The sequence below is a fragment of the Saccharomyces eubayanus genome, chromosome IX, assembly GCF_001298625.1.
Source record: "Saccharomyces eubayanus strain FM1318 chromosome IX, whole genome shotgun sequence".
Classification (NCBI taxonomy): domain Eukaryota; kingdom Fungi; phylum Ascomycota; class Saccharomycetes; order Saccharomycetales; family Saccharomycetaceae; genus Saccharomyces; species Saccharomyces eubayanus.
In genome coordinates this window covers 157,526-174,840 of record NC_030984.1, presented here as the reverse complement: position 1 = coordinate 174,840, position 17,315 = coordinate 157,526, and the positions used below count along the sequence as shown (strand labels likewise).

At 38.0% G+C, this 17,315-nt stretch overlaps 9 protein-coding genes and 2 non-coding genes across 11 annotated transcripts; 5 read left to right on the top strand and 6 right to left on the bottom strand.

The window, feature by feature from the left end:
• Positions 1–79: 79 nt before the first annotated feature.
• On the bottom strand, positions 80–151 carry DI49_2698. The gene has a single exon. It is a non-coding gene; the product is annotated as a tRNA-Glu (tRNA).
• Positions 152–1,214: 1,063 nt separating this feature from the next.
• DI49_2697 (uncharacterized protein) lies at positions 1,215–1,832 on the bottom strand (the record flags this gene model as incomplete). The annotated part of the gene is made up of 1 exon (XM_018365813.1): positions 1,215–1,832. One exon carries the CDS (start codon positions 1,830–1,832, stop codon positions 1,215–1,217), a length of 618 nt encoding a protein of 205 aa, XP_018221531.1.
• Positions 1,833–2,388: 556 nt separating this feature from the next.
• Positions 2,389–3,864, bottom strand: ICE2 (Ice2p; the record flags this gene model as incomplete). The annotated part of the gene is made up of 1 exon (XM_018365812.1): positions 2,389–3,864. The coding sequence occupies one exon, from the start codon at positions 3,862–3,864 to the stop codon at positions 2,389–2,391; it is 1,476 nt and encodes a 491-aa protein (XP_018221530.1).
• Positions 3,865–4,288: 424 nt separating this feature from the next.
• On the top strand, positions 4,289–6,454 carry UTP25 (rRNA-binding ribosome biosynthesis protein UTP25; the record flags this gene model as incomplete). Its single annotated transcript, XM_018365811.1, has 1 exon — positions 4,289–6,454. The coding sequence occupies one exon, from the start codon at positions 4,289–4,291 to the stop codon at positions 6,452–6,454; it is 2,166 nt and encodes a 721-aa protein (XP_018221529.1).
• A 57-nt stretch (positions 6,455–6,511) lies between these two features.
• On the bottom strand, positions 6,512–8,524 carry DI49_2694 (uncharacterized protein; the record flags this gene model as incomplete). Its single annotated transcript, XM_018365810.1, has 1 exon — positions 6,512–8,524. One exon carries the CDS (start codon positions 8,522–8,524, stop codon positions 6,512–6,514), a length of 2,013 nt encoding a protein of 670 aa, XP_018221528.1.
• Positions 8,525–8,843: 319 nt separating this feature from the next.
• RSM25 (mitochondrial 37S ribosomal protein mS23) lies at positions 8,844–9,638 on the top strand (the record flags this gene model as incomplete). The annotated part of the gene is made up of 1 exon (XM_018365809.1): positions 8,844–9,638. The coding sequence occupies one exon, from the start codon at positions 8,844–8,846 to the stop codon at positions 9,636–9,638; it is 795 nt and encodes a 264-aa protein (XP_018221527.1).
• Positions 9,639–9,983: 345 nt separating this feature from the next.
• On the top strand, positions 9,984–11,099 carry LYS12 (homoisocitrate dehydrogenase; the record flags this gene model as incomplete). Its single annotated transcript, XM_018365808.1, has 1 exon — positions 9,984–11,099. The coding sequence occupies one exon, from the start codon at positions 9,984–9,986 to the stop codon at positions 11,097–11,099; it is 1,116 nt and encodes a 371-aa protein (XP_018221526.1).
• Positions 11,100–11,298: 199 nt separating this feature from the next.
• PRK1 (serine/threonine protein kinase PRK1) lies at positions 11,299–13,728 on the bottom strand (the record flags this gene model as incomplete). Its single annotated transcript, XM_018365807.1, has 1 exon — positions 11,299–13,728. One exon carries the CDS (start codon positions 13,726–13,728, stop codon positions 11,299–11,301), a length of 2,430 nt encoding a protein of 809 aa, XP_018221525.1.
• A 437-nt stretch (positions 13,729–14,165) lies between these two features.
• Positions 14,166–14,239, top strand: DI49_2690. Its single transcript has one exon. It is a non-coding gene; the product is annotated as a tRNA-Ile (tRNA).
• A 320-nt stretch (positions 14,240–14,559) lies between these two features.
• On the top strand, positions 14,560–15,570 carry BMT5 (25S rRNA (uracil2634-N3)-methyltransferase; the record flags this gene model as incomplete). Its single annotated transcript, XM_018365806.1, has 1 exon — positions 14,560–15,570. One exon carries the CDS (start codon positions 14,560–14,562, stop codon positions 15,568–15,570), a length of 1,011 nt encoding a protein of 336 aa, XP_018221524.1.
• Positions 15,571–15,734: 164 nt separating this feature from the next.
• FYV10 (glucose-induced degradation complex subunit FYV10) lies at positions 15,735–17,285 on the bottom strand (the record flags this gene model as incomplete). Its single annotated transcript, XM_018365805.1, has 1 exon — positions 15,735–17,285. One exon carries the CDS (start codon positions 17,283–17,285, stop codon positions 15,735–15,737), a length of 1,551 nt encoding a protein of 516 aa, XP_018221523.1.
• Between the last annotated feature and the right edge of the window lie 30 nt (positions 17,286–17,315).

Here is a 17,315-nt window from a genome sequence, read left to right as displayed (position 1 = left end):
ACGTGTGAGGGACCAAAGAAAGAGCACAATATAATATTCTCATCACGCTCGTAATATTACGAAAAAAAAAAATAAATCACTCCGAAACGGGGAGTCGAACCCCGGTCTCCACGGTGAGAACGTGATGTGATAGCCGTTACACTACATCGGATTAATTCGGCTGATAGTCTAGGGAAATTTATTTGATGGAATACGGTAGCATACCGCCTTGACATTACTTCTAGTTTACAATCAATTGTTCGATACTATTCTGCTGCTGCATTGATATTTGCAATCATAAAGAATCTAAACCCGGTCAAGGAGTGTAACTAGAGATATCCACCCATGTACGTGCGAACTCGACGTTGGGCCTGGTAACAGCACAGAGTATGATGGTGCTATGTTGAGCAGTCTACTCACACTTTTGTGTATTATAATCCTGTTGTTAAACTCAAGACAGTTACAAAATCCAGCACTATATGAAACTCGCCTGACCTACTTCCTTACGGTTCCTTCATTCACCATGTTCTCTTAGCTATTATAAAGCAATAGTGTTTATTATCGGAGCGATTGGAATATATTTGGTACTTTTTTTAACGAGATCGAGTTTTCGTTGCCTGACCGTATATTATAAAGATATCGTACAATTAGAGCGTGGTATAAATCCAATTGGGTATAGAACAGCCGTCTGCAAGGACATGATTCATCGTCAAATGGCAGGCCTTAGGGTTTAAACCAGATTGCTGGGATGAATGCTGTTGAGGTTCTTATCGTTTTTGTCAAGGAATGCAGCATTTTTTTGCTGAACTGTACATTTGGTTGATTAAATTGGGATTCTATTTTTAGTCAATGTTACGCTATTGCGCTTTATTACGAGTATAGATTATGCAAGATATTCTCCCCATAAGTTTAGGAATGCACGAAAGGGAATTGACAGTTTTGCATTACAAATGATTCTGTTTTCCTTTTTAAGTAATTGCATTTATTGGTCCTATCACAATATTAATCCTTGCCCTTCAGCTTCCATTAATTTCGATGACAGTTTAATTCTTGGTTTACACGTCTTATAATTTATGTCATCTTTTTAAAACCGTATATAATAGTAATATATGGACGATAGTAGAATCTTGTTCCAACAAATAGTAATATCTGGACGGCAGTTGATTCTTATTTCAACATTTTTTAATCATAGAACATCCACTTCTTTAAAATTGCTGTTTGCAAAACCGAGCCTACTAAACCATTTTATTGCCAAGCAGTGCCTGACTTTCAAGGAGGTCATCGTCCGTTTCAAGAGGCCCACTATGTGATTCTAGCTGATTGCCATAAAAGACAAAAACCATCAGACTGAGAAGTGCGTTTAGTTGAAAGCCGAATAAATGAAATAGTCGATAGAAATCAACTGTTTGATCAGCTTTAAAGAAGGTATTGATTTTCCATAGCGAATAAGCTCCGAAAAAGAAAGTCGCTAGTAGTATAAACGAGTACTTCAATTTGAACCATTTGGGATCTTGCCTCCTAGCAGCACAGCGAGAGCATACTGATTTCAAACATCTTTTTGGTTTTCTTTTGAACGAATCCTCAAGTAAGTCATTCTTGACTAATAAAAACCCATACGTCATCTGAATAAAAATATCAATTAAAGTCAAGGTAGTAAATGCAATGCTACTAACGTTCACAAATTCTGGATATTCATCTTCTAAATAGCACAACGATGGGGTCAAAAAAAGTACGCCGGAAAAGACAATATTAATGGCACTCGATAATTTCTCAACAATTAAAAAGAATTTGGATTTGAGAATCTTATCTTTATCTATGGCAACATCGGACTCTATCCCTATTGCTTCTTCCATTATATAACTGCAATAATGACCACAAACGAGTATGTGGTGCTGTAAGGAAAGGCTGAATGCGACTTTAGCAAAGATATTATTTTTGAGTATAATAAATGTTGTAAGATAGCGAGCTGCTTTTCTAGGCAATAATCAAAAAGCGGAAACGTCGATCCAAGCTGAGCGATAGGCTTTCCCTTCCCCCCTTCTTTTGGGTAACTCTACTGCAATTAACGTGATTAAAGTACTAGTTTAAAGACATCGTATATATTTATATATTTATATGTATACATATTAGAGGGTGAGTTGAAGTGTTCGTTGAGTGCATTATGGATTAGTAGTAAACGTAGGCGATTCTCACTATGAAAGTGCAAGGGACTAGTGCAAATGAAAAAAAATGGAAAAAAGGGGGCTAAGTAGAACGATAAAGCTAAGCCTGAGGCAGAACGAAACTTGAAATAGATGTATCCTATCAACTACTTTGCAAGTAACTAGGTATTTCTCTTTCTATCCCATCTTATATTTTTTCCTATTCGGTTGAGGTAGCGATCTAGCTCTTGTGACAATTTACTGCCTTTCAACTGCCAGAACCGACTAACTCAGTAGCATATACCAAGATAGTACAGAAAATATTGCACCAGTTCCAGAACCCCCATGAATCCACTATAATTTCTGGCTGATCTGGTCCAAACCATTTCTCATTACAGCCCCATATACACAAATCTTTCTTTAACTCACCGGAATACTGCAAAATCAAATGAGTGTACATAGCAATCAGTATACAGGGACTGTACCAATACAATCCTTTCATGATTCTACGACTCTTGCGCAACTGCTTGTCATTCTTTCTTTGTAAAGCGGGGATAATCCTTGTTGCCGAGTAGAACATGAGAACTCTAAAGCATAAATTGATCACTATGGCTGGTGATACTGATTCACTTGCCATTTTAATCGTGACTTGGCAAAATTCGTTGATGGATAACGGAACACTGAAGGTGAAATTTTTGAAAAATCTCCAAAACGGTTTAGATATCAAAGACACTTTTTCAAATGACAAGATACTTATGATTTTTTCATGGAGATCGCTAGCTGTCTTCCTTCTTCTGGGGATAAAGGACCCCCACAACATTTCTGCATTTTTCAAAATAACGTTATGGAAATAGCACAGTAGATTATCCGCCGTAGGCAAATTTCTTTGATGTTTCTGCCATACATCTTTGAACAAATCTAGGATTTCATCCGTTGCCGTAGTAGCTAATTTGGGAGAAATTTCATAGACACAACGAACAATGTATGCGAAAAATAATGAACTTTCTATCACGGACCCCCTTTGACTTACAATACCGTATAGTCCAAGCCCGCATACCATGGACAAAACAAATCCTAATAAAGATGCTGTTTGAATAGATAGTGGCCATATAGGAGTCACATAAATCCGATACAAATAGTAAAGTGAAGCGGTGATTACACCCCCAGAAGCCAGCAATGACGAAATAATCCATGTATTTGAGTTCAAGTCATTCGACAACCATCTATTAGTCTCTCCCACGGCCTGAATGGCCAAAATAGTGAAAAATCCTTCTGATAGAGTAAAGAAAGGTGTAGACTTGGTAAGTATGAACTGCCATGGTTGAACAACGAATCGATAGTAGTAATAGTATAGCACGTAATTGATTTGGTTGGAATTCAAGCTATTTTTTAAAACCTCTAAGAACGACTCCGACTCGTTAGATCTATTTTTCAAAACGTTTCCTAACTCATCGTTAGAAAACCCGGATAAAAATAGATACAACAGAGAAGCAATAACAAAGTGTTGGGAATAATATAGACAGCTGGTCAAAAAAATATACAGTCTTGCTCCGTTTCGCCTTGCCAGCACATTGAGCGTTGTCGTTATGAAATACAAGGTGAAAAGTGTCACTGTGAAGGAAAGACCGCACTCCAAACCACCAACTTTGAATGAAATGGGAATTGAAAGCAGCGTAAACAACAGGTAAAAACATGCTGCACAGATTCTTCCACTCTGCATGAAGCTTTTGGACAAGCTGGTCATCGTTGCCTAATATTTAGCTCTTAGCGTGGTAGGCCACAAACAGCACCTCTCCAGTGGACCTATGCGATTATGCGAGCGGGGGGAGGGAGCAGAACAGAAAGGAAAAGCTTCAGGAATACTCTAGAAAACTACCAACACACCGCACACAGTTCTTTTTAAGACCAATACGCCTCCGATCTTCTGTTCAATGCCTTCTGTATCCATCCTCTCATCAATCATCTCCCCCAAACCAGTAACCGCTCCAGTCCCTTGCTTGATTCCAAACTGATGGCCGCCGTGGGGCATGATTTGAAAAATTTTTCCTTTGCGTAACTAGTATAAGCTCAGCTCATCGCATAAAATACTATAATAATAAAGATGAAATAGTTGCGATTTTCGAGTAGAAGCAGAAATAGAGTTCGGTACAGTTACAGAGAATATCAGAATGAGCGGCAATTCTGCAAGGGAGAACGATGACCATTTCCGTGGACATCGGAAGAGAGGAAGACAGGAAATGAGGAAGATTAAAAGAACTACTGCCAGAAGAACTGAGGATGTGGATACGAATGAAGTAGACCACGTGGTGGAAGAATTAGTCGAGAGAAAAGATGAAGGTACAGTTTCTGATGCTGGAAGCGAATCTGATCTTGACATCGGGGATGAAGAAGAGAAGCAGGAAAAGGTTTATGACGCCTTGCTGACTATTCTAAAGTCTGAACACCCTGAGCCAAAGAGAAAAAAGACAAAGGCTGGCGAGAACAACGAAACTACTGACCAGTCCGGCGGGAATGAGAATACAGGCTCTGAACCAGTCGACGACCAGCTAGAGATAGAGAATGGCCTTTTAAGTGATCAAGAAGATGATAGCGACGATAACGGGAACGAAAACGAGCTGGATGAAGTGGATAGTGAGGACGAGCAAGATCCCTTTGAGTCACATTTCAATCAAGTTTCAGAGAAGTACGTTGACGACGTGTCTAATGCTTTTAAGGCCAAAAACATAAGGTACAAATCCGTCAAATCTCCTCTAGGTGATGATGAATCGTACATATATTCCAAGCCAGTAGTAAATGGTGACGAGACCCCTGTTGAACGCCTATACAAGTCGTCTTCCATATATTCGTATTTTTTGAAACAAAGACTGAAAATCCAAAATGGGCTACTGGACAAGAAAATCGACCCATTGACTTCTTTACAGAAAAAATTAGTAGACCCTATGTTTCAGTACAAAGACATACTATACGAATACGATTCCTACGAAAAGGATGAAGACGAGTATAGAGATCTGTACACCTTACATGCATTGAACCATATTTACAAGACAAGAGATAGAATCTTGAAAAATAATCAAAGATTGCAAGATAACCCAGACACTGAGCATTTAGACCAAGGTTTCACGAGGCCAAAGGTGTTGATTGTGGTTCCCACTAGAGATGCAGCATATCGTGTCGTGGATAAGATTATTAAAAAATCCGGTATAGATCAAGTCGATAAGAAGGGGAAGTTTTACGATCAATTTCGTGATGATTCTTTACCGCCAAACTCTAAACCAAAATCTTTTCAACATATCTTCAGAGGGAATACCAGTGATTTTTTTGTTGTTGGTCTTAAGTTCACAAGAAAGGCTATAAAGCTTTATAGTAACTTCTATCAATCTGATATCATCGTATGCTCGCCATTGGGTATTCAAATGATCTTGGAAAATACGGATAAAAAGAAAAGACAGGATGATTTCTTGTCCTCCATAGAATTAATGGTCATTGATCAATTGCATTCTATAGAATACCAGAACATATCTCACATTTTCACCATATTCGATCATATAAACAAAATTCCTGATCAGCAACACGAAGCTGACTTTAGTAGAATTCGGATGTGGTATATCAATGAACAAGCTAAACTATTAAGACAAACAATGGTGTTTACCAAATACATTTCACCAGCGGCAAATTCATTGATTAATGGGAGATGCCGTAACTTGGCTGGTAGGTGGAAAAACCACAAAGTAATAGAACCAGAAACCTCCAGTATCGGACAATTGGGTTTGAAGATTAGACAAATCTTCCAAAGATTTGACATTATCGGAAACTCAATTATTGAAGAACCCGATTATAGATTCAAGTTCTTCACAAGTGTTATTATTCCCAGTATTGTCAAATCTACGGGCTATGAAGATGGTATACTGATTTATATTCCTGATTATACAGACTTTATCCGTATTAGAAACTACATGAAGGAAAAGACGACGATTCTGTTTGGCGATATAAATGAGTATTCTAGTCAAAAACAACTCAATGCTAACAGATCACTATTTCAACAAGGCCGCGTGAAAGTTCTGTTATATACAGAGAGACTGCACCATTATAGACGTTATGAAATCAAAGGTGTGAAAAACGTTATATTTTATAAGCCACCAAATAATCCAGAGTTTTACAATGAAACTGTCAGATATATTGGTAAGAATGCCTTTTTGGGTAACACTGATTTGAATATATCCACTGTTAGGTGTGTTTACAGTAAATTAGACGGTCTTTCACTGGAAAGAATTGTGGGTACTAAAAGAGCAGGTGTATTATCACATGCTCAAAAGGAAGTATATGAATTCAAGTAATTATTTGCACTACTATAGTAACTATACGTAAGGATTTTATAATAAAAAGCAGGTAATTCATATGTAATAGCTGTTTAGTTTTGTTCCGTTCAACGTGTTCCCGAGAAACGGGTTTTCCACACTGTTGGATCTCCCATCCTTATCTTTCGCAACTGCGCTATTTACAGTTCCTTTTTCTTGAACTGTCATCTTGGGTGAATGTACTTCTTTGTTAGTATCTGCTTCCCTAATACCAGGCCTGGACAAACATTGAATATTATTAATCCTTAAAGATAAAGGGTGGATGGCGTTCAAGTTTCCATGTGCTGATGTATAGTTAGAAGGACGGTCATTAAAATGCGCATTTCTTGTACGCACTGCAAAATTATGAAGTGGGTAGCTTTTTTGTGCTAACAACCCTACATTCCTATTACCATTATGCATACTTTGTGGCTTTTCAAGATCAATGAAATAGCCTGGCTTATTTACTTTCATGGAAGTTATAGGGTTGTTGGAACCTTTTGGTTTATCGGAACCTATTGTATTTTCGTGTTTCGTAAATGGATTTAGGTTAGTAATTTCTACAATCTTATTGGTCTCAGCAAAGTTAGTCCCAATTGGATCGTGCCATGCTGTCTGGCGAGGTTCAGGTGTGTTTGAATGTGAAGAAATGTGCGCCGCATGGGATCGACGAGCCATTTGACGATTAGACTCATCACCTCTAAGATCGCTCTTCGCGTTCGAATCCGGCACTCCGGCGTTGCCTCTAATGGATTTCCAGCTCATGGATTCTGCTACATCTCTTTTCACAAAATCACTACCACTGGCCAACGACAATGGGATGTCATTTATTGCTTCATAATGAATATTGGTTTCATTTTTTATACTTTCAACTTTGTCATATGCGAGGTTGGCGGCAGCAGGAATTGTAATTGGAAAGGACCTGTTACCGTCCAAGGTTGGCATTTCATTTATAGGGTGATTTTGAGATCCATTCCTTTTAGACGTATAAGAATCCACAGGATTACTTACATTAAAATGCTTATTTGATGCGTTTGTGTTGGATATACTATTATCCAATGGTACTATATCTGCAAGTGCAGCCGTAGAGAGGGAAAGCTGCTTTCCAGATTCATTTTGTTTTCGACGTTTAGGATGAATCACCTGTAATCCCTCTTCATTTCTATTTTTCTTACCATTACTCTTTTTGATGGCATTATCAATATTTTCATGTATATGTTTGTTCTTGCATTTCTTGTTAGTTTTAATAGTGTTCTTATTCTTCCGCACACTAGGGTCTAAATCTATGGTATTGCCGTTATTATTACTATTATTATTATTATTATTATTATTATTATTATCATTCTCAGCATGCTCGTCATTTCTTTCTTTAGATGTCCCCTTCGCAAACTCACACGCAGCTACTAGTAACGCTATATCCAAAGTCATTGGGAATGCAGTATCCCCCAGCTGCTTTTGCAGACAGGGCTCCAACTTGGTAAGAAATAAATCTAATGCAGCACTAGACGATAGGTAATAAGGAGTTAGAAGTTCAGATATTTTCGCGAATTTTTCCAATGATGTCTCAGAGTTAATCGACAGCTCCAGTAATTCGGCAAACCTTTCTCTTCTTAAGACTCTTATGCCATCAAATTCTCCTGACAATAAGGCAAGAAATTTTTCTAAAGTATAAGTCCTTATTGAATGGTCATCGATGCCCTCGGTAGTTGAATCAAACCATTTCTTGGCACGTCCGGTTAATGCAGAGCTTATTAGAAGTTTTAGAAAAGTTCCGGTCCACCATAATCCAGATAGAGTGTCTGTTATGTCATCCGACCATTGAATAAAGAGATTTCTATCATCATCCTCTTCAGCACTAAATTTTTTCAAATGATTCATTTTATCGAATATCCTAGAAACCTGTTTCTCATCATCGCCCATTCTTGCGATCCCAAAGTTCCCACAGCGTACAGATGATGCCACGCTCTTTTTACGGCAGTTACTGTATTTTTTCTTGTGATTTCGTGATGATGGTGCGTTTCCATTAGTTGCGGTACCATTACCGCCATCAAATTTTGATTTATTTACCATATTCTTTGGGTTCTCTCCTGAAACTAAATTTCGGTACAATTTAGAGGTATAGACCAAATAGGCACCACTAACAACGATAATATACAGCCTTTGTGTAGTATTTATAGTTGGGGTTTCCTTTACGCAGCTTCCTTTGTGAATTGGGAATTAAAATTTCTTTGACACTTCGGCAATTACAGAAAAGAACAGATTGGAAGCAACTAATTAACAAAACACTACAGATTGGACACGAAGAGAAAGCTGTACTCTCAAGGGCTCAAGAAAACCGAAGGACAGTTGACATCATTCAAGAAGCAGGAGGCCTTGATATCCAAACAGAATGAAGATACAGACAAACGCCGTAAATGTTCTTCAACGGACATCTGCCTACCTGAAATCAGGGTTGTTGAAAGAAACTCCTGCATGGTACAATGTCGTGGCATCCATCCCACCATCCACTAAGTTTACCCGTGAACCTCGATTTAAGAACCCCTCCAACGGGCGCATCATAGGGAAGCTTGTTGACGTAGCAGAAAGGCAGCAAGCTAACGCTAATGGACTTTACAAGACAAGACCCAACCACAACGACAGGAGGGTAGGCGTGAAAAAACTGTACAAGCCTCCAAAGCTAACCTACGTGGAGGACAGGCTTAGAGTTCTTTTTTACAAGCAACACCCTTGGGAGCTGTCAAGACCCAAGATTTTAGTGGAGAATGAAGTCGGTGATGAAAATTACGATTGGAGCCATATGCTTCAACTAGGAAAATCATTGGATGGAGAAAGCGTCATTCAGCGGACCATGCACTTACTCAAAACACAACAGTACAAGGACATGGTCGAGGCATACGACCACGCAAGATACGAATTCTATGCGTTGAGGATGCAAGAAGAAACGCAACAGCAAGTAGCATTGGAAGAGGCAGAGATGTTCGGATCCATCTTCGGAGTTTCATCCATCGAGCATGGTATACAAAAGGAACAAGAGGTCCTCGACGTGTGGGAAAAGAAGGTCATTGAAGAAACCGAACTAATGGCAGCAAGGTCGAGCAATCCTGCTGGGTCTTGGAAGGACGACGCTACATTGGACACGGCGCAAGACGAAGAGCCCGCCACGACAGAGAACCTCCACTTCTAGCCGAGCATCCTCTCTTTTCCTCAACATCACCAAACCAACTTGTATATAATTTAAAACAAACAACACACATGTAGTGCTAAATAGACCGCTTTTCTCTAAATTCCACCTCGATTTTTCCACCAAACTGTGGAATTTCACTCTTTTTTTTTTTCACTTTTTCCCACGGGAAAAGTTCCTTGAGATGACTCAAATTGGGTAAAGACAGCAAAGCTGACCTGACCTGGGGCAGGACTTATATAAGGACGGCTCAGCTTGTTCCAGAGTGGGTTCCGGGTCTATTGTGTTTACTGTTTGTTTTCGTTTTGGATGGTAATCATATAATCCAGATACTGCGCACTGAAAATAATGTTTAGATCCGTCGCTACTAGAATATCTGCTTGCCGTGGGTTGGCAAGCAACGCTGCTCGTAAATCGCTTACCATTGGTCTTATCCCTGGTGATGGGATAGGTAAGGAAGTCATTCCTGCCGGTAAGCAGGTTTTGGAAAACCTGAACTCTAAGCACGGCTTAAGTTTCAATTTTATTGATCTTTATGCTGGTTTCCAAACTTTCCAAGAGACCGGTAAAGCGTTGCCTGACGAAACCATCAAAGTATTGAAAGACCAATGTCAGGGTGCTCTTTTCGGTGCAGTTCAGTCTCCTACTACCAAAGTGGAAGGTTACTCTTCACCCATTGTCGCTCTAAGGAGGGAAATGGGACTATATGCTAATGTCCGTCCTGTTAAATCTGTGGAAGGAAGTAAGGGTAAACCAATTGATATGGTCATTGTGAGAGAAAACACCGAGGATTTGTATATCAAGATCGAAAAGACATACATTGACAAAGCCACAGGGACAAGAGTTGCTGACGCTATTAAAAGAATATCCGAAGTTGCAACAAGAAGAATCGCAACTATTGCATTGGACATTGCTTTGCAAAGACTACAGACAAGGGGCGAAGCCACTTTAACGGTGACACACAAATCAAACGTCTTGTCCCAAACCGATGGTCTATTTAGAGAGATCTGTAAGGATGTCTACGAATCTAACAAAGATAAATATGGCAAAATCAACTACAACGAACAAATTGTGGATTCCATGGTCTACAGATTGTTCAGAGAACCACAATGTTTTGATGTGATAGTCGCACCTAACCTATACGGTGATATATTATCCGATGGTGCTGCTGCATTAGTGGGTTCTCTGGGTGTTGTTCCAAGTGCCAACGTCGGCCCCGAAATAGTCATTGGTGAACCATGCCATGGCTCTGCACCAGATATTGCTGGTAAGGGTATCGCCAACCCAATCGCCACTATAAGGTCAACAGCCTTGATGTTGGAATTCTTGGGCCATAACGAGGCTGCCCAAGACATTTATAAAGCCGTTGATGCCAACTTGAGAGAAGGCGCTATCACGACTCCTGATTTAGGCGGTAAGGCTTCTACCCAACAAGTGGTCGATGACGTTTTGTCAAGATTGTGAGTCAAGCAAAACATTATAAAATAAATATATAAATGAATAATCAAATAAACGAATGAAACGGTCTATTTTAAGTCTTTTAATGCTGGTGAAGGCTAGTTAGTAATCTCTCAAAAACGGTGCACTTTGGTAAAAGGAACGAAAATATTATATTAGTATATCAAAGTAATATTACATAGTCTATTATACGCGAGGCTATCCTTTACACTTTGCTGGGAAACCGCTTTCTGAAATCAGCTTCCAAGTCGTCCACATTAACATCAACAATCGTTTCGGTGGCTTCACTAGAAATTCTTTCCTCTGGGGGTCTCCTTGATTGCAAATGACTGGAACATCTTGTATTAGGAATTTTTGTTCTTAAATGCAACGGTTTTGGTGGCGGGCGTGGTGGTCTTGATTTAGGCTTGTCATTGCTACTAGTATGATCGCTCATTGCATTACTAGTATGATAGTTATTAAATCTTTCCTCACTGATTGGTGTTATTCTTACGCTGGACTGTCGATTAGACTTTTCTGCCTCGGTATCTGTATATTTACCATACCCTGAGGCAGACTTATACCCCAAGGAATCTTCAGAATTATTTAGTAAGTTATGAACTCTTCTTTGAATTGATTCCTTTTTATCTTGGTTTACGTTAATATCGCTATTACTCGATTTTAGAGTGGGTCTCGCTGTTGTGGTAGGCATCGTTTGTGATTTTTTCACTGGGGAATGGGATCTGTAATAATCTCTTGATCCGGTTCTTGAGTTATTTCTTTCGTGTTGATCAAAATCTGATAATATCGAAGGCGGCATGCTGCGACGATGTTCCAACTTCCGTTTCTTATCCAACTCCTCTTGTCTTTTAGTGTCTGAGCTAAAATTGGAAGAGGGCGGATTTGACGACGACGAAGTTAGTCGTCTACTCACACTATTGCCGTTGTTGTTGCCGTTATTATTGTCAAAGGAGGTTGACCTATTGTTATTTATTGAACTTCCAGTAAAGCCATGACGAAGTATGCCAAATGCCGATCTAATACTGTCGCCAGTATTCTGCCTCGATTTGGTCGGAGAGCTACTGCGGGATTCTCCTGTGATAACTCTTTTTAGTTTAGAACTTAGCGAACGTACAATACTTCCTCCAGTTACATTTTCTGCAACAGTAGACTCTTTCGAGAAGCTTGTTGTTTTATTAGTAGTAATAGGGGATGGTTTCAAGTTGGGAGTAGCCATACTATCTAAAGTTTGCGTCTCTGAGTCGACATAGTTATTTGGACGATTTATTGTAGAAACTCTATCATAATTGTTGCTATTGATTGGGGGTGGAGATGATGGAATGTATTTTCTTTGTGGGGATTGGAAGCTCTCTACTGATTTGAAAGTGTGTGACTTTTGAAAAGGATGCAATTCTTTGTAGTATAGCGATGTAAAATCATCAGAGAGTGGAACGGATTTGGTTTTCGTTAACGGATTTAAAATATTCGGATCAGTTTGGAGTTTTTGAGTGTGAAGTTGTGACATAGGCTCTATTCTGTCGTTGTTATTCATGAATTTTGATACCGAGTCTAAATTCGGGGCAGTCTTGATATTAGTTAAAGGGACAATATTAGTCATTCCCTTAATATTTTGAAAACTATGCTGAGAGATATGTTGCTGTGCTGGTATAAATGCCATAGAAGTTGATTCAGACGCCAAATGTGCATTTTGATTCATAGCTCTTAACAAATAGAAATTTCTGATCGGGCAAGACCTATTCTGTAGTCTGGAAACTTCCTCTAAAACTTGACAAATGTTTGGCCTCTGAGATGGAGCTTCCATCAACATTAAACGTATCAAATTTTTCAACCTGTCACTATATTGGGGAAAAGATGGATATTGGTATCTAGCATGTAGTATAGCAGTTTCACCACTTTTCTCAAATGGCGTAGTATAGTAGCATATTTTATAAAGGAAGACACCTAGAGCCCAAATATCAGACTTTTCATCAATGGGTAAACCTCTGTATAAATCGATCATTTCAGGCGATCTGTATTGAGCTGTAGTATTTGTTAAGATATCATGCTGAACATAGTTAAACTCCTGTGGATTTTTGGGTGGCCTTATTACTCCAGAAACGGAACCAAAATCACAAACTTTATAAAGGCCTTCGTGAGAAATAAGTACATTCTCGATCTTGATATCTCTATGAATTAAAGGAGGTTGTAGAGCATGCATGGCAACAATTCCCTGGACGGTCTGGCTCATGATTTCCAACACTTCTGACTCTTGTAATCTATTCTTTAATCTGGTGTTCATAAAGTCTATAAGACCACCACGTTCACAATATTCCATTAATACAAATACTTCATATGCTACACCATTTACGGACTTCGCAGCATGTGAGTCTATGTAAGAAACCACATGTTTATTATTTTTCAAGAGCTTCATAGCGTCCACTTCAGCTCTCAAGGTATTCAAACCCTGCTTATCTGGAACAATAACTCGTTTTAAACATGCTTTATTAGCACTGCTATACGCATCAGGAGGCGAAATTTCAGCAGAATAAACCTGAGCAAATCCACCACTCGTGAGGTACTTGATAATCTTGGCGTGATGCGACCCAACGGTCAATACTGTCCCTGGTTCATACAAACTGATCTGTGGGGTATTCATTGCTTTTGTGTTGCTAAAACTAAAGATAGGAGGTTGTAAGGAAGCTAGATCAACACCTCAACGGAAAACAAATGCGACGAAATATATATTATCGAAGAAGGGCAATTGAACCAGCCCACAATTGAAATGCTGTCGTTTTAAGCGGGACCAATTGACGTTTAATTGAAACCTACAACACACTCTCAAGAGCCTCTTTTCTAACGTTTGCCTGATGTAAATTCTTTTTTTTTTTCACTCCCTGCGCTCTATATATGCCTATAATGTTATGTTTGTAATTCAGTCACAGAGTGCTGCTCAACAGCAGGAATTGAGCTACCCCCTCGAAATAATCATAAATACCTTACTCTCTCTATAGAGAGGTTGAAAATGAGAGTATCTTTTTTTATTTTAATTTTGTTTTGTTATTTAGTTTAGTTTCAACTTTTCAAGAAATTATTGGTCTCTTGGCCCAGTTGGTTAAGGCACCGTGCTAATAACGCGGGGATCAGCGGTTCGATCCCGCTAGAGACCAATCTTTTTCTCTTTTTATGTTCCACTACTGCTCTATAATACTCCGGAGTATTTCATGAAACAGGTTCTTTTGGCCAACGCATTTACATGCTTCAGCATTATCCGTTTCTTTTGATATTTTTACTTTACCTTGTATCCTCCTTCGCAAATTCTGCTATTGAAAAAATGAAAAAAGATGTATGAAAAAAAAAATGATCAAGAAAAATAGAGATGCGATGAGCTGAAAAACTTTTAAGATTTAAAAAACTATTATATTATCAATATAATTTACAATAGCTTTGTAATAATACCAGTAAGACTGACAGAGACTATAAAATATCAATGGCTAGAAAACTCAAAGGAAAGATCGGCAGTAAAGGCCTGAAAGGTGCATTACTAAGACATCAAGCAAAGATTAAAATGGTAAAAAAAATAGAAAGCAAGCAAAAGCATGAATTGAAGAAAAAAACCCCTAATACTAATAACAAAAAAGTCAAAAAAAACCAAGAATTACAAAAACTCAGTCAGGAAAAAGTTATACCTTTTGAGAAAACTGAAACTTTAATGCTATGTGGTGAGGGAGATTTTTCTTTTGCAAAGTCGATTGTGGAGCAAGGCTATATAGAAAGTGGGAATTTGATCATAACAAGCTACGACAATTCTGTGAATGAGCTGAAACTGAAATACCCACACACTTTTGAGGAAAATTATCAATTTTTAAAAGATTTGAATATTCCAATGTTCTTCCAAATTGATGTTACCAAATTAGTCAAGAGCTTCAAAATCTCCAGAAATAATACTTGGTTTCGGACAATCAACAGACTCAGTGATCATAAATGGGGAAATAAACCTTTACAAAATATAGTTTTTAACTTCCCTCATAATGGTAAGGGTATCAAAGATCAAGATAGAAATATAAGAGAGCACCAAGACTTGGTTTTTGCATTTTTCAAAAACTCTTTACAACTATTCAATCTCATAAACACAAAAGTTCAAGATGATGCTTTTCGTTACACACAGGGTTATGATCTTAATGAGAACACCCCGCAGTCCAAAAAACTAACCAATGAAGGCTATGGCAATATCATCTTGTCTGTTTTTGATGGGGAACCTTACGATTCATGGCAAATCAAGCTATTAGCTAGGAAAAATGGGTTAACTTTAAGTAGATCAATCAAACTCCAATGGGAAAACTTTCCAGGGTATCATCATAGAAGAACAAATAGTGAACAAGATACCACAAAACCTGCGAAGGAACGTGATGCTAGATTTTATATATTTAGTAAATATATCTCAAACAGTTCAAAACGTAACCACAAAAGTGAGAACGGTTCCGATTCTGATTCTGATTGAGAAGTATAAAAAGTGAATATTTGTATATGTGTCTACATGGGCTAATTCCTTTTCTTCTTTGTTTTGTGTGTTGAAAACATATGAAAAGCATATATTTTTCAATCAACTGTCAAACCACGTCAAACGGTTTGAACAAAAAAGAGCATTCGTGATTCAAAACCAATTTATGTTGGATACATTTTAATAGAATCTGACTCGCAGAAAACTTTCATGTCAACTGGATCCATGATTTGGCCTGGGCTTAGCGATATCAAATTTTGCTTTTTCAGCGTTTTTGCCAGTTTTGTCAATTTTTTGCTGTCGTAAACATTACCGTTGGGTAACAGTATTGGATTTTCAAATAACTGTGACTGAATATGATGTGCAAATGGTAGAGATTTTGTGACTGGTTTGAAAGTTTCACTACAAACAGGACAGTTTTTCCTCTTTAATGAATGCAAAGTGAATATTTGTAAATGTCCAACGTCATTTTCTGGTGTAGCCGTGATTTCTGTTCCTTCATTTCTCTCTTCATCGTCTGAAGGATTTAAACAGTCCCTCGTCTTTAAGGACGATATACCTAGTGACAAATATATCAACAATGGGTCATTTTGTGATATTCCATACATTGAATAGAAATCTTTCAAGAATAAATTGTTCAATACTGACCATCGTTCATCGTCTAATAAATTCAGGTACCTTTCAAAGTCACCATTATGTGAACTTATCAACGAGCTCTTATCGTAATCAGTTGTATTCGTCTCTGGGTCAGAAGTATCCCTCGGTAGACATTTATGGAAGAAATGTTGAAATATTTGGTCTTTATTCATTGGTAGGTTTTTTGATTTGATATCTTCAGTATCAAGTCTAGACCCAGAAGATGAATTTGGTTTTTGCTTGTTGCAATACTTGATAAATATCAGAAGTCCAGATGCTAATTTTAAATCCGTGAAATTACTCTCTATAAAAGGTAAAAGGTATTTCTGGAAACAAATGATAGCATCGATATAGTTGCCAGCTTTCAATAGTTCAATGTATTCTTGTAGTCTTGCTTGGAATTCTAGCATAGAAGATGTTTTGGTCAAAGTCTTTTTATTTTCATTTACCCATGAAATTAGGGGTAAGAGATCGTGGTCGTTTAATAATGATGTGGAAATCTTATTGGCCTCCAAGAGAACATCATAATCGATGAGATCCTCCAATTGGGTTTGTTTCAAGAACACTACCCCTGAATTCCAGTGTTCATTTGTCTCTGAATTATATTTGATCGGGTTATTCCTAGTTAAGTAGTCGCCAATCAAAATGTTTGTGTAACTTTGATACCACTGAATCAGTTTATTTCTCGTATCTGGGTTATTTTCATTAAGTGGAATCTCATTGTTTCGGGATTTGATATCTTTCAGTTCATGGAAAAACTCCAATCTTTTCTTGATTCTATTTAAAATTTCGCAATATGATTTAGCTTGAATATTCAAGAACTTTTCCATATGGTCAATTTTTCTGATCAGTTCGTTTATTTTTGCGAGTGCTAATCTATCATGCTCGACATCATTGTGCTCAAAGATTTCGTTCAGCGTACTGATATGTTCGTGTAAAAATTTGGTTTCTTTATATATAGTTGCTTGAGTATGTTTAACGCATTTGGATAGTAGTTCGTAAGGAATATGAAATAGTTGCTGATTCAACTTGAGATGGAAATCCACATCAGGCTCGTTGAATATCGACTTCTCAGCCATAGTAATTTTTTATATCTTGCGGCTTCTGTC